The sequence below is a fragment of the Ischnura elegans genome, chromosome 2 (genome assembly GCF_921293095.1).
Source record: "Ischnura elegans chromosome 2, ioIscEleg1.1, whole genome shotgun sequence".
Classification (NCBI taxonomy): domain Eukaryota; kingdom Metazoa; phylum Arthropoda; class Insecta; order Odonata; family Coenagrionidae; genus Ischnura; species Ischnura elegans.
Genome location: NC_060247.1, coordinates 64332327 through 64347840, shown reverse-complemented (window position 1 = coordinate 64347840; position 15514 = coordinate 64332327). Strand labels below are relative to the sequence as shown.

The following is a 15514-nucleotide window of genomic DNA, read 5'->3' as shown; positions in this document are numbered from 1 at the left end:
GTCTACCCTAATAAACTCTGTCACCGTTAGATAGCTAGAATTTCGTGGAGGGGACATTTAACTATTTTGGTGACATTGCAGATAAGTCAACTTTATTTGAGATAATTCAAATGCTGGATGAATTTCAAGTGTAAGATTTCCGTTTTTTCCACATTATTTTAATGCATCACATTGGTCTGAAGAAATTGGGTACACTTTTTATTTGGTTATAGTTTTAAGGATTTATATAACGATTTAATTTCATGATAAACATACTTCAATTTCAGCAGGTTTCAAGACCATATATATCCAGAGACTCCAGGTTACATTCTTCCACGGATTGATTTCGCTCCTAAAAAGTCAAGGATATTCGTATGAGATGCTTATGGTGTGGTTAGCTAATTGGGGGGCAATTATTTACTCCATCAACCGTCCCATTTAAAACTTGAATTCAAATAAAGAGAGGCCTTTGCTTGTTGGGGTGAACGAACCAAACGTATCGTCATTGAAACAAAATATAAACATCAGTGAGGTGAGAAAGAATCCAACATGACTGCGTTTATTAGCTACAGCCTAAAGCATGCAAAAGGTCCACCAAAGTACAAAAGAAATCCTTGGTAATGGCTTTATTCCCTTAACGAGGGATTGTTGACAGCATGTAATGGCATAGGAAATATCTTGGGGCTTAAAACTTTTCAAAACCAGCCATGCCTCATGGCTTCTAAGAAAAACGCTGGTCTTAAACGAAGTTACACGTTATTTTGACTAGCAATCGTTATCTCTTACTCTATGAATGATGAAAAGGTTTATGAATACGTGATCAACCATAACTACTATGTCCAGTGTTCTATCTCCCCATATGTAGGCATAGGATGTTAGCTGGACATTAACGGTCAAGCATGTTTATTCATAGTTTGTTTACATATATTAATTTGCAGTTAAAATCTATAAGTTTCATGACGCAACTAAGGTGAAACATCTCATAAAACTGCCATCTATGGCTATTGTCAGGGAAATAATATAAATACGCATTTCTTTGGCCTTTCGGTCATTCACAAAACATCGGCAATACGGGGTAGTCAGGATAATTTGTGAAGATGAAGCTTTTAATCATCCTTGGTCTTGCAGTGGCGGCCGTTGCAGCATCAACCTTAACTCCTCGTAAGGAAATCACTTTTCATACGTTATAAGCGCGTTCGTATTTCATTCACAGATAGCGTCCACCTTTGTCTTCATCTATAGGGGGTCCTTGAAGGGACAAGTCGTCTTAAAATTAAAGCCAACATTTTTTTCATAATTTCTTCGCTATAGTTATATAAAAAGTCGTTTCACTTCATCATTTGAACTGATGAGGTAAAAAATTATAAAATAATGCGTTAATTTTTTTATAACTACTTTTATCTGTAACTACTTGCCATATTGCCATACTCAGTGTATGGTAGGGAGTAATTCCATACTCGGTATATTAATTTAAACTTGATGTTTTTTCTTCCTACTTCCCTAGTTAATACAATTCGTGACGGCTACTTGAGGACTCAGTTAAGTAGGGGTTTCATTTTGTTAATGGTTCTTATACTGAATCTCCATAGGCCTTAACTGCCAATTTAACATGAAAAATGTTCTGGATTGAAGAAGGAAGAGCTCAACCCAGACTAATTTGCAGTTATTTGGGTTCACATAATAGTTCCTTCCCCTCTTTTTTCTCAAGAGAAGTTTTTTCATCAAAACCGGGAGCCGTTAAATAAATAGATTTTCCCCTTACTCACAAAGTCATAGCAATCCCTCAAAACAGTAGACGACATCATTTGAAAGCGTAACTTTTTAAATTATTTAATATTTGCAGTACTGAACTTCATATGCATTCCTCAGCAGGGAACTGTACTTGCTTGCTTCGCCATTATATTTCCTTCGTGATTCCTCGTAGGCAGTGTAACTCATGAATTTATTTTCTACGTTTAGGGCACATTTTTCATCCTTTTAAGCACGTGAAATGCGGCTTTGTCCGATCATCCCACAGTACAATACAATACTGCATACATTCATTTTTCCAAATATGATATTACATGGGACATGCTTATAATACATAATTACATACATAATTAGAAATAGATAATTAGAAAAGGATCAATGAAAGATAACGTACTTTCCACCAGTTTATCCACAGCGTACCTAATACATTTAGCAAGGATTTCTTTGTTTTATATTTGAAAAAGATACATTGTGTTTTTATTTCATTAGAAATTGCATTTTAGACATTAGGCCCCACTCATAGCAAAGGGATCTAGCACATGATTTAGAACATGCCATTTTCTCGAACCGATTTGCTGGTCCAAGTGCTAGGTGCTTGTGTCATAAGTGGTATGCATCTGCCTATTTCGTATGTAAATTTTTAACAAATTTTTCCCCTCAATCCCGTAGCCGAATTAGTCCGCTTGGGGTCCATTGGCGTGGCCATTGTCGACGTGAAGGGTGAGCTGGTGCCCAAGAAGGACTCTACCTCGGCCGTGCCCGTGTTTGAATTCAAATCGAACGAGCCTTGGGCCGCGACAGAACATGACTCGGAATACTTCACCTACCGCTGCAACGTGATCACCGAGTACTTTAATCCCAAGTCCACACAGCCCATCCTACTCTGCCGCAACGTGGACTTCAACAAGGGTTCCAAGCAAGCGTTCCTCTTTACCCACGGCGGTCTCAGCCTCGAACCCAGCGTCAAGGAGATCGAGGTGGTCGTGGGCAAGACTACGGTAGCCAACTTCACTGCCATGCACTCCATCAACACTATGGTGAAGCGGAGGAAGCCAGCCATGGAGGGTGTCTACGATGGATTTCATTTCTACGAGAGCTCAGAATCCATTCTTCATTCCCTGCTAGACTACAACATCTAATCCTACGATACTTTTAATTATTTTTGGTCAATTTAGTCCTCTGTAAAGAGCTGAATAGAGTAGAAGAGATATAAATGAGTTCTTTTAAGGAATTTTGTAAATGAAATATCGGGAGATAATGCAAGAAAGATTGCGAGAAAGAATGCAAATTGTCTTATAGATCGATAAAACAATAAAAATATATCACGAGAATTGATTTTATTGCCTTTCATTCGTGTAAATACTTTGTAACATCCCTCCTCCGCTTCGTGCTGGCTCTATCCAAATATTCTGTCTCCTCCGCATCTCCTCTGGAAGTTTCATCCTCATCCATAGTAATTTGCACCTTCTCGCGCCTACATTCCTCTCCGTCGATCTCACATTCTTTTTTCCCTCCACACCCATATCTTTTTATCTTCATAATTTTTCTTGGCGACTCTTTTGCGTAAATAATAGGTAGTCCGAGTAAACTACTTGACTTCAGCCGATGCCTTTCTAATTACCTAAAATTTAGGGATACGTTTGGTCAGAACGTATAAAGCCAATAAAACTCGTTCAAAAAGACGATCCCAGATACATATAATATATAGAACAGACCTTTTAATCTCGTTTTTCATAGCTGAATCCACTCTTACACTAACATCACAATGAATTGGGGAGAATCATAGGGGAACTTAATCATTGACGATTTTTTTTACCGTAACAAATAGGCATTCACCCCATGGACTGAACAGTAAGGCGAATAATCTTTAAACTAACTGCGTTTTACATCAGCGCTCGTCAGTCTTTCTTACGCCAGCCATTAAGCCAGTGGCGAAGACAAGATTTTGAAATTGGGGAGGTGAGTTTTGGGGCCCCTCCGGGGTATATGGAAAACACCCCAAGGAATAAGGTCCGGGGTTTTTTTCCCAACAGTTTTGGGGTTTTTGATGTTGAAAACGTGATTTTTAAGGCTCAAAAAAGTAATTTTGTCATAATAGAAAGCACCTGGCATTCTATCATGACATTGCTATGAAGGTTTTTTTTTTAATTAAGAATTTCCAATACGTAGATCTCTAATTTTAGATTAGATTCACAATTTTATCATAATTAATGGCATGATAATCTTTAGGTATAATATTTTAAATGGAAAAATCTATATTGCAGACTAGTAGAGGAGTTACATTGAAAATCATCTTTAATAATTTTAAAACATTTTATTGAATACTTCGGTGGTGCTAATTTTTTTGCATGTATGTCCATAGCATTAGCATAATTGTCCATTGGAGACAGATGGTTATCTATAATTATTTGCAGTTTTACGATAAACGTGAAAATTTTATAAAAACAATTAATAGGTTGATAAGGATATTCATTTATTTGACAACCATTTCATAAGAATTCAGTTCTGAGCGCGATAGTAAATTTTGTTTTAATACTTTGATTACTGAATTATTTTTACCCTGAGATATTGTGATTCACTTACCAAACACTTTATTTTCCTTCTAATTATAATGCCATGAGTGGCTCGTTATTAAGCATTTTTCCTTGTAAATAAAATTCACAATTCTTCTCAAGTAATTGGACGCTATTACTACGACGGCATACAATGAATGAAACTTTGGAATAAGCCAGTGGCGTAGCCAGGATTTTGAAATTGGGGAGTTGAGTTTTGGAGCCCTTCCGGGGTATATATGGAAAACACCCCAAGGAAAAAGGGGTCCGGGGGTTATTCCCCAACATTTTTGGGATTTTTGATGCTGAAAACGTGATTTTTAAGGCTCAAAAAAGTAATTTTGTACGTGTATTTCTTAAAATAAGGTATGTAAATTGGATAAAGTAAAAGTTTCAAAGGCTCAAGGGGGTGTAACCCGTTAAACTTCCCTTTCCCTATTACAATGTGTGCCAGATGTTCTCAATATTTTTCCAGTTTGGTGAAAAATTCATGGCATATAAGCAGTTCTCTGCTTCATTTGTGGAAATCCTTTCTGATTCTCTAAGTTCTTCATTGAGTTGTCAACATTTTCATGGTATTATTATTATTAAAAATCTTCATTTTATTGCACTTTATTTCAATTTTATTCGACTGGCATGCATTAGCAAATTAAGCTTTACGCTTAATGTGCTACTTACTGTCAGTCGAATTAAATCGCAACTATAGGAGGTAAGTCGGCACAACTTTAACAGGTAGTAGTTATATAAATTCTCTTATACTACCACGTGGAGACCATAAAATTATATATAATATAGCCTTTTACCGGTAATTAGGATAACTTTTTAAAACTTAAACTTTTCTCAGGTTTGCGCGCGAGTAATAAAATATAAGGCCGTAGATTTTATCACCTTAAATGATTTGCCTCTGCCGAGGAAAAAATACATTTCAATAGACTCATCAATTTCAAATTGTACGAGCAATAAGAAGTTCTGCTTATCTTTCAAATATGCTCTCAATAAGAATCCATATTGAGAGAAAATATACATGGTAATATCACATTTTTACCGCCTCAGCCCTTTCTTAATAATTACGAACTGGGAACTTGAGAGGCCATTGGATATACCAGCACTACATATTACACATTTCTTCTCCGTGGAGCACCATAGTCAAATGCAGAACGTGGTGCATTGGTCATGTCATGAGGCACTGAAACTAGGCGGACAATATATCTGATGGAGAAGCAAAGTGAAGGAAAGTACCCCGCCGAAGATCAAGGCATAAGAATTTTGGGAAGGCTATGAATAATGTGTGGAAAAAATCTTAGAAGAATGAAACAATGCATTGGGATAGGAGGAAGGGAGAGCAGCGATTTTACAATTCTATGGGTTCTATCCATATCATTCATGTATCAAATGATACAAAGTTATTTCACAGTCACTCAATCCTAATCAAGCGAGGGATTAGTCCTGCTTTTGTTTTGATATCCCGTTGGCATTTTCTGCTTTCCCACCTCAACGAGACTAGTCAAACTTCATCGGTACCTTCAAGTACAAATTAGGAGAAAGATACTATGTGCTGTAAATTAATTTGTAGCTATTTCACTGATACTCTGTCATTTTTGGACATGAAACGAATTAAGTTCATAAAATGCAACAGAAAGGACTTATTTTGCATTAATATTGTTTTTGAATTGGATTGGTCGACTTGTCAAACTTCTGTTCGTTCCGGGTCCGGAACAGCAGTGGCGGCCGAGGCGTGAGTTGCGATCACGTTCTTCCACGTGGTTGTCCCGAGGGATAGGTTGATGCCCTTGATCTTGGGGTCGAGGTTGAGGCTCTCCGCGGCAAACAAGAAGGTCACCATTTCCGGGTGCTTCGAGCCCTTCATCTCGCTGCTGCCTCGGCAGAGTAGCACCGGCTTCCTCTCCTCGGACATCGACGTCTCGTAGCGGTAGATGACCAGGCAATGGCAGTCGATAAACTCCTTGTCCTGGACTGGCACCCCGTTGATGGTGCTGCGGAACTCGAAGCTGGGGAGGCCGTCGTCTGAATCGATGTCTTTAGGGATGAGGAAACCCTGGACCTTGGCGAAGCCAGAATCGAGGTTGGAGAAACGGATCGTCTGCACTTTTTGTGCCTTCGAAGGATCAATGACTGAAACAACAAAATAATGTCACACATAATGAGTTCTAAAGTGCTGTATTGTGCTTTTTTGCAAATTGTGTCATGGAAAGCGTCAAATTGAATTCTGGATCCCCACCGGGTGATTGGTGTCATGGTTGATGACGTGACGTTACGAAACTTGAAATTTTGAAACTTTAACACCATTGGAAACGCGAAGAGTCTTCCACGGTACATGATTTATGTAAAATCCGAATGAGTAATGGACGAAGAAAAACGGAAATAGCAACAGGTGTAGCCAAAGGGAAGAGGGGATCATCGAAAAGCAGTATCTAAACGCATCTGGGAATATAAACATTGAAGTTAGATTGCCATTTGTTACGATCAGAATTTGGAGCATGTTACTTTATCGTAGAGTGGTAAAGTAATGTCAGAAGTTGAGGAATTAAGGAGAAAGCATTCGAAATTCGGTGCACAAAATAATGATAAATATCAAACTGACCGGGGAAATTTGGAACCACTGAGAGGAGAAAAAGAAGAGTGGTATTTTAATGACCAACAAGAAGAAGGCGTGAAAATGTATAGGCCATATATTGGTCTGATGATGACAATTGTCTACGGACAAATAAAAGGGAAGATACTGCTAAGCAAGGAGTCAGATAGTTTTATGAAGAAGGCTACGCAGGACATAAATTAGTAGAACGACGAAATTGTAAGAAGGAAGCTTGTAAGCTTAGAGGTAAATCAAAGGAAGGGCTTCGTCAAATTAAACCTAAGATTGCTGAATCTTGATGATTAAAATTTTCCATATTCTAATAAAATTTAGATAACTACGAAGGTGCACCGATCATCAATGTTTTGAAACTGCCTCGGATTGGATAATTTGCAAATGCTCTTGAACTAAAAAAAATCAAATTGAAAAGATTACCAGGTTTCAGGATAAGTTGAAGCCAGGATGGAACTTCTCAATATGGTGAGAGCGAATTTAATACCATAACAGAGATTTTTGGACTTTTAAGAATTCTAGGAATATTTGTACAGAGCGCAATACTCGCAAGATCGGCTCTTTCTCTGCGTCACTTGGGGAGGTGACATCGTAACTTCTTATTTGGCGTAATGACCAAAACAGACTGAAATTTTCGATATTCAGCAATTGATTTCATAGGGCTTTCATGAGAATGTTTCGTATAAAATATTAAGGACAAACTTATTTCGCATCTTTGAATCTTCATTGTTTTGATATGTAAGTTTTCACAGTTTTCAACCCGGCTGAAGTATTTGAAGGAAGCTGACACTTATATGGCGCAGTCCCCCATTACCTTTTAGTACCTAATTTGGTGTTGATATTTTGATTGTTGGATGTGCTTTGCACTGATCGGAGTTATTCTGATAGTTTATCATTACGAGAAGTTGATTCCGAGTGGTTGGCAACACGATTGGAATAGATAAATATATAAAACAATTCGTTTCAAAGACTCATTACGAGGGCTAATCTCGTCATCGGAATGAAGCATATTTCAAACTTTCCGAATTTTAATTGCGTTACCAACCACACGGAACCAACCGTGGCTAATGAAAACCGATCGGAATTATTCCGAATAGTGTCAAACAAGTTTTTTTTATATGGCGAGCCAAGCCAAATTCCAAGTAATGTGATTTATCTACAGGCTAACAAATTATGACAGGGTTTATCGTTAATACTTTCATCTAATGAATGCATTTTTTATTTGAAGCCATGAGTGATTTTGCTGGCAATATTCACATTATTTGCTGAAAAATCAATTATCTTTATTATTTTTCGTGCAAACGTGGAATAACAGGGTGAACTACTGTTCGTAAAACCTTCCCAATAGCGATCATTATGCTGATGATTATCATTGCTACCGCCGTGTGACTGTATGCAGTCATTACATAATGCAAATATAATAACTAAAATATGACATTTACCTAAATAATAATCTCACTGGGGAAGTCCAGTAGTATTTTATAGGAAATTGAGGCAATAAGCTGTATTGGAATAAAACTAACAAAAAAAATTTTCAGGAGATTTAATAGCGATGCCGCTTACCATGAAAAGCCCTAAAAGACACTTGCGACCCTATTAGATAATCTCTTTCATGGAAATTACTCTTGCGAGTAAAATTTTAGTAGGCTCTCAGACTTTGGCTAAAGATCAGTATTTTATATATCAGTATCCAAAATCGATGTTACTGAAAATTTTTGGATGCACTCAAAGTATCTACCGAGTGATTTCGAGAATAGAAAATTCTTTATGAGCTGTTCAACTTACAGTAGATAAAATTTAAAGAGTGAGGGAAAGAAAAGAGAAAGCTTCTCACCATCTACGGCCATATTTCCAGCCACCAAACTAAAAATCAATAAGATCTTCATCATCCTGAAGTCTGCCATGCTTCTCACAACTTCTTTTCCGGGAGACTCTGAAGCCGAAGTGCAAACAAACTGAGTTTATATAGGTGTATCTAGGAGAGGTAGTTAAGGAAGCTTAAATCTTAGGATGGCAAAACCGATTAGTACTGTCTGGTATCATTGTTTTATAACGGGAATTTTGAGTTATCATTTGGAATTTGTCGTTTATAGACGAATCGATATTAGAATATATTTATTCGCTTCAGCCTTGAAAAGCTTTTAAGTGATAAAGCGGTAATGATATTCATGTTCTAGCACCGCATAAAATCGTGCATGGTTAATTGATTCCCAAAATTATTATTAGCGTAGTCCATGAAACAGAGTAGGTAATTACAAAAAGGAGGCAATTAGGATTACGAAATTATAGACTGGATGTGGTTCATCTGTCAAGTTACTTGTCAGGTTTGTCAGTTGCAAGTTAGATCAATTATGAGGGAGGTTGGATCACTATCCATAATGATGATGGGACACGGTTTGAGGCTAAAATATCGCATATCGTATTTTACATAAAATTTCTTTTATCGAGTTTTACCCGAAGTAACTAATAAGTATGATAGGATTGATTCTTAGGAGCTGAAAATAGAACTGGGCAATTGTCTAAATCACTACAGGTGGTTTTAGGATCAACTTCAACATCCTGTGGTTAATACGAGAATAAAATTGCTAATTTTATTCTCGATTTAGCTAAGACTACGTACTATATCAATGGCTTTTATCGAACGATCATGAGGCTGCCAAAGTCATTGCATTATAATCTTCATCATTATGTGCATGATATTAAACCTATTGATTCCATATGAAATTGATAATATAAAATGAAATTTTTATTAGAATCGAAACATTAAATAAATTTTGCTGAATTAATTATTTCATTTCAGTACCACATTGTTTTATTAAATCGAATAGGTAAAACTAAATTTCATGTTTTCTACCCACTAATTTTATTATTGATTTGGATCCCCTGTGTATTGTAGAAAGTATTTCACAAATATGCATTGAATTTTCATAAAGTACGAGGAATTTGACTACTTCTTACGATACTAATATAGCTTTTAGACGCTTGAGGCAGTTCACCTCTATTTATGCTTATATCTGCTGATGCCTTCAAGCGGGGTTACGATAAATTATAGCACTCCTTTTTTTATCTTATATGACAAGCTTCAAATTCTAATTGTACATTTTTAGACAACTATCACTCGAATTTGTTGGTTTCCGGGAATACTTAGTGGAATTAGCTGAATATTTTGAATACATAACACTTTACTTTTCCACAGATTTTTTGGTTGACAAAACATAATATTAACCATCGAAACCATGGCCGCTATTTAATTAAAATAATTCTGTGGAAAAACAAGGATCAAGTTATTCATTCAAAAAAATACTATTATTTGCAATGAAAATAAACCAACTTGCCCAACAGACCTATTTTTCAGAGTGAAAAAGTTATGAAAGGTTTTGGATGCCTGGTACTAAAGTATTAGTCATATTCACAAATGAAAAGAAAACGACGTTGTCTTCCACTAATTTATTTGGGTTTCCTGGGTACTTGAAAATTACTTCAATGGATAATTTCAAAGATGAAGATTCAAATTAGATGTAATTTTCTTAACTTTAGTCGTTTCAATTACTGTGTAAATTGAAGGGATAGAAAGGAAGGTATTAGCGAAATGATCATATTCGAGGTACGTCTTTCTAGAAGAAATATCGCTGCTTATTTGTCGAAAGGTGTTTTCTGTAACTAGGGAATGTTGATTTGATGTGGATATTTCTTATATTCAAACGTCCATGGATACACTAAGGTTTCATTAATTAGCAGTCATCAATTAAACATAGCGCTAATATACAACTCAAAATTACGCTAGCCCGTAATACATTCAATTCCCACTTACCACATCTGTGCAAGTAACATTGTAAGCAGCTGAGTCGAAAGAATTGCTGTCTGTGGTGTTGAAAGGTCTCAGGTCTTTGTGACCCCGGAGTGAAATGTAAAACACCAGGTTTGAACTCATATTAATTGCTGTATTTACTAAAGGCATGTGAGTGCACTTCCCCGTCGAGTTTTCTAAAACTTATGAGACGCATGCGTCTTTACTCTTCGGGCTATGGTTGTCCTTCAAGGAACCTCAGCCTCAAATGACCAGTATTATCTCCAAACGCTCCGGGACGCAATATATTTCTTGCGTACCCGAGACACAAAAACTAACAAATACATTAGCTATAGGGTAAATACCTGATTTTCTGTATTTTCGTTTTTATTTTCGAGCCAATTCCTTTAAACTGTTCCGTATCATAGACCCGGAGCGATGTATACAATAAATTTCTGTGCTTTAGAAATGCCACGATATTTACATTTCTCAGAGCTACAATTGGCTAAATGAGGCCTTGAACTAAGCATCGTGAAGTAACTGCAAAGAACATTTAAATTTGATTTTTAGTGCAGTTGAGTTTATTTTACTCCTCAAATTTTTAAAATGTAATATTTTCAGTCACTTTGATGAAATTCCATAAATGCAGTAGATAACCGCTTCCTTTACAGGTTCTGAGACGTTAATGCCTAAAAGATAATCTTCTTTAATGCCAAAGCCATCCTATCCCCTTAAATAATTCTAAGAGGCCACTCTTATAAATTTTTTTAGCTTCAAAGTCATACTGGATAAGCACTTCTAATTTTAATATTATGATATACGCTGCGGAAGGTTCACATTCGGCAGACTAGAAGACTAACTACGATTTTAAGACGACTCAAGACCCAAAAATTTGAAAATGAAAAGGAGACTTCGTTGATTGCAACTGATTTATTTCATCCGTACGACATGTTTCGAACCATAGAGGTCATTATCAAGTAACTTGGTAATTGGTACAGTACAATGGGTCAATATTAGGTACTTGGTAATAGGTACTTGATAATGACCTCTATGGTTCGAATCATGTCGTCCGGACGAAATAAATCAGTGGAAATCAACGAAGTCTCCTTTTCATTTTCTTGTTTTAACTTCCACATATTTGAACTTAATACAATTGAATGGACCCAAAAATTTATTTTTCCTTTTAATGAGTTCAATATGGCTATAAAAAGGCAAATATTATTGCTTAGTTTTGATTTTTAGTTTTACCACTTGGCGACATCGGCGTAATTGGTTATTTAGAATTCATATCATATCATCAACGGTCAGTAAACGTGCCAAAATTTAAGTATTATCTTTCATATACAAATCATATCGTATCTATTATTTAATTCAACATGCACAAATGGCAAAATTGCAAATTGGATATTTCCTAAAAAGACTATTTTTGCTCTTTTTTGTAACAGCGAGTTGACATCCTTACAAAAGATCCAAATTGATGGATTTATACAATGGTAATAGCATATTTTTGAGAATATAAATTCGTTATCATAGCAGAATTGAAAATCGGCCGATAAATTAATGTGTCAGCCAGGAGACTAGCAATGTGACACAGCAATGTTAAGAATGGAGATAATAGGATGCGTTGAGGACCTTCTGGTCTGGTTCGTCTTTACTGCCTGATAAATTGAAGCTTAAGAACATATCTATAAAAAAATTCCGCATTAAAGGAAATGGCATCATTAATTAATGCATTGCATTTTATAAAAATCGCGTCTCATAATAATGCTTCCATTCGTCTGATTCATTACAAATAATCTTTTCCATTAATATTATAGAGGCATTGTGGGTAATTTTTTTGATTTCATCATCATGGAATAGCCATAAAAAATTTCTGCATAAATTATTATGAAATTATCATCAAAATTACTGCAAAATATTTTTATATTTCCAAAACTCTATATTGCCTTAAAATCTGTATCCCAATGATCAGATCCAGTTATTTTTTCATTGAGTCTTATTATTTGTTCAAAGAGAAACAAAAACAGTGGCGCCAATGATTAAAAAAACTCACTAATAGTCACTAAGAAAACTTCGGCCTCAAAATATTTTTCATCAGCATCCCCTATGAACGATATGTCCCGTAAATAACCGAAGGGTTATAAAGGTTTATTATAAAGAGCTCGGTTATTCCCTGACAACTCATACAACGTGGCCAATCTGGAGGCTATGATCCTTGAATCCTGCCTTGATGAACGAATCGGGAGTTTGCTCCAGAAAAGACCATTACAAATGACCTCCGTTGATACCGGTGGTGGCCGCCACAGATTTATGATGCAAGGAACTTTCCGAAGACTAGAGTTATATTCTCAATCAGGGTCGAGGGTCACTAATATATTATCTTCTCAGTCCATGCAGAGGACTTAAACAATGGTAATAGTATATTTTGAGAATATAATTCGTTATCAAAGCAGAATTGATGATCAGCCAATAAATTAATGCGTCAGCCAGGAGACTGGCAATATGTCACAGCAAGGTTAAGAATGGAGATAAGTAGATGCGTTGGAGATCTTCAGATCTGGTTCGTTTGTCTGATTAATTGAAGCACAAGAATTACCAGGAGGTATTTTTTATATTGTCTTGAAAATGCCTTTAAAACATGGTATTTTTTTATAAAATTTCACAATGTCTTAAAATATGTGTCCAAGTAAAGAGGGATGCAAACAACTTATAGAGTATTAGAAAGGATTTGGATTCTTGTCTGAGACCAAGAAGAAATAAATGGTAGATCTTGTTATACCAGAGTTGGTCGTTGATTCCGTACAATAATTGATTCTTCAGCCTCGATAATTTCTTTCATTCTCTCTCCCCTGCGAGCGAGGCGTTTCAGGGATGATGGACCTCTTCGTTCACATCGAGGATTAAACGACTATCCAAGAATCATCCCTGGCAGCCCGTGGAACGTTGTCCACCTGAATGTTGTGGTCTTCGGAACCCCTGATGACGGAATAATCGGTTGATGGCACCAGGAAAGATTGGAATGGGTGATCTCCGGAGATGACGCTGTATCCGTCGTACTTCCTGCGCACCTCAATGGCCTTCGCGTTCCCAAAAGCAGGTACCGATGGCGAGACTGCGGTGATGCCAGGGTTGGCCGCCACGAAGTTGTGATACGCTGACTTGCCGAAGAGCAGGTTGATCTCCTTGACTCCGGGGGCGAGGCTGAGCTGCTCGGAGCTCAGGACGAACACGGCCATGGAGGAGTCTGCCGGGGTCGAGCTGCCTTTCTGGAAGTCCACGTTGTGGCACAGGAAAGCCGGGCTCTGGGCCTTCTGGTACGTGGCGTAGTAGTTGTCGATGATGCCGCAGCGGTAGTTGTAGTAGTCGTTTTCCGGAACGGGCGCTCCGTTGGCGGTGCTCCTGAACTCGAAGGTGGGTATGTCAGTGTCCGAAGACTTGGCGAGCGGCACGAGGAGACCATTCAGGAAGGAGAAGGAATTCTCGACGTTCCCCAGCCTGATGAACTGCTCATTATTCAGGTCTGGATTCAAACGAGACAAAAAATTGGATAACCACAAGGTAGATGAACTTCGTCATAGTTAGATTGAAAATATAAAATGTGTGAAAAGTAATAATTGAAAAATCATAGTTTGATTGGCTTTGGAATGCAAACAGATATTTAAAACATCTTTTAAGGCTTGATTTGGTGGAAATGCGATATATCCAATATAAAATAGAAAATAAAAATTGTAACTTCCAAACTATAATAAACCTCCAGTAAAGACCTTGGATTTTCATTCTATGTCATTTACAAACCTTAAAAATGGCAGAGAATGTCAAAACCATGGTCGGTAGTGGAGTTATACGTAAAAATGTGTATATAACCATTTTTTGTTTATATTTTATCATGGATAAACAGATTTTTGGCGGTGGGCGTGTTTTATGGAAATTTCAAATTTAGGTGTGGCTGAGAATTTTTACATCTTCCGGGACTTGTTGTACTCATGATACCTTCTCTAGTCGTTGCAATTTTACTATCATTGGAGACTGTAAAAAGGCCACAAACTAGGCTATAAAACCATTAATCTCATTCCCTCTCAGTTGAAATGAGAAGAATTCAAGAAAATTTAATGAATCAGGAATGAGAGGGAAAGTTGTAAATTAAGTCGTATGAGTGCTTTACATAATTTTTCTTGATTCAAGGCATGGCAATTCAACTTAAAGCTTTGAGAGGAGTATAAGAAAATTCAACGAAATTGATATTAACCTCATTGTTCTACGATACTACTTAATACATGTAGCACTGCATGTAACTTAATTTTACGGCAATGTTCACAAAAGATTTGAAGTTTTAACGAGCTTTAAGCGAGTTTACATTGCGTTTACTTAGCGATATATATTAATGTAAATTGCATTATATTTTATGAACGTAAAATTATTTAGCATGTGATTTCAATCGTACATCTACCAGTGAGTGGAGGAAAATCTGGTTATTTTCTAATTTGTTGGAGGTTATTGACTTACGGTGAGGCTTGGCGAAAACGGTGGCCACAAGGCCCAAAAAAATGACTGACTTCAGCATTGTGACCTTTTTCAAACTCTTGGTTGCTCTCTGCTTAGACACTTTGGGTTTGAATGGTAAAGTTACAGCCATATTTCATTTTATATACCCTCTAAGACTCTCTCGGTGCCTATGCCTTATCAGTTGGTATCATTCTCGTTGCAATCACGAGAATATCTCTCTAAATATGTTTCTGAGAAATATGAAAATGAACACAAAACAACATTAACCGAAGCAATGAAAGTTAACACAATCAAAAATAGAGTTCTGGTTACCTTTTTCACGTCCTCTTTCTACGTCCG

At 36.7% G+C, this 15514-nt stretch overlaps 1 protein-coding gene across 1 annotated transcript; it reads left to right on the top strand.

Moving 5' to 3' along the window:
• The first annotated feature begins 1024 nt into the window (after positions 1-1024).
• Positions 1025-3047, top strand: LOC124153859. The gene is made up of 2 exons (XM_046527240.1): positions 1025-1140; positions 2398-3047. Exons 1-2 carry the CDS (start codon positions 1077-1079, stop codon positions 2865-2867), a joined length of 534 nt encoding a protein of 177 aa, XP_046383196.1. The 5' UTR covers positions 1025-1076; the 3' UTR covers positions 2868-3047.
• The last annotated feature ends 12467 nt before the right edge of the window (positions 3048-15514 follow it).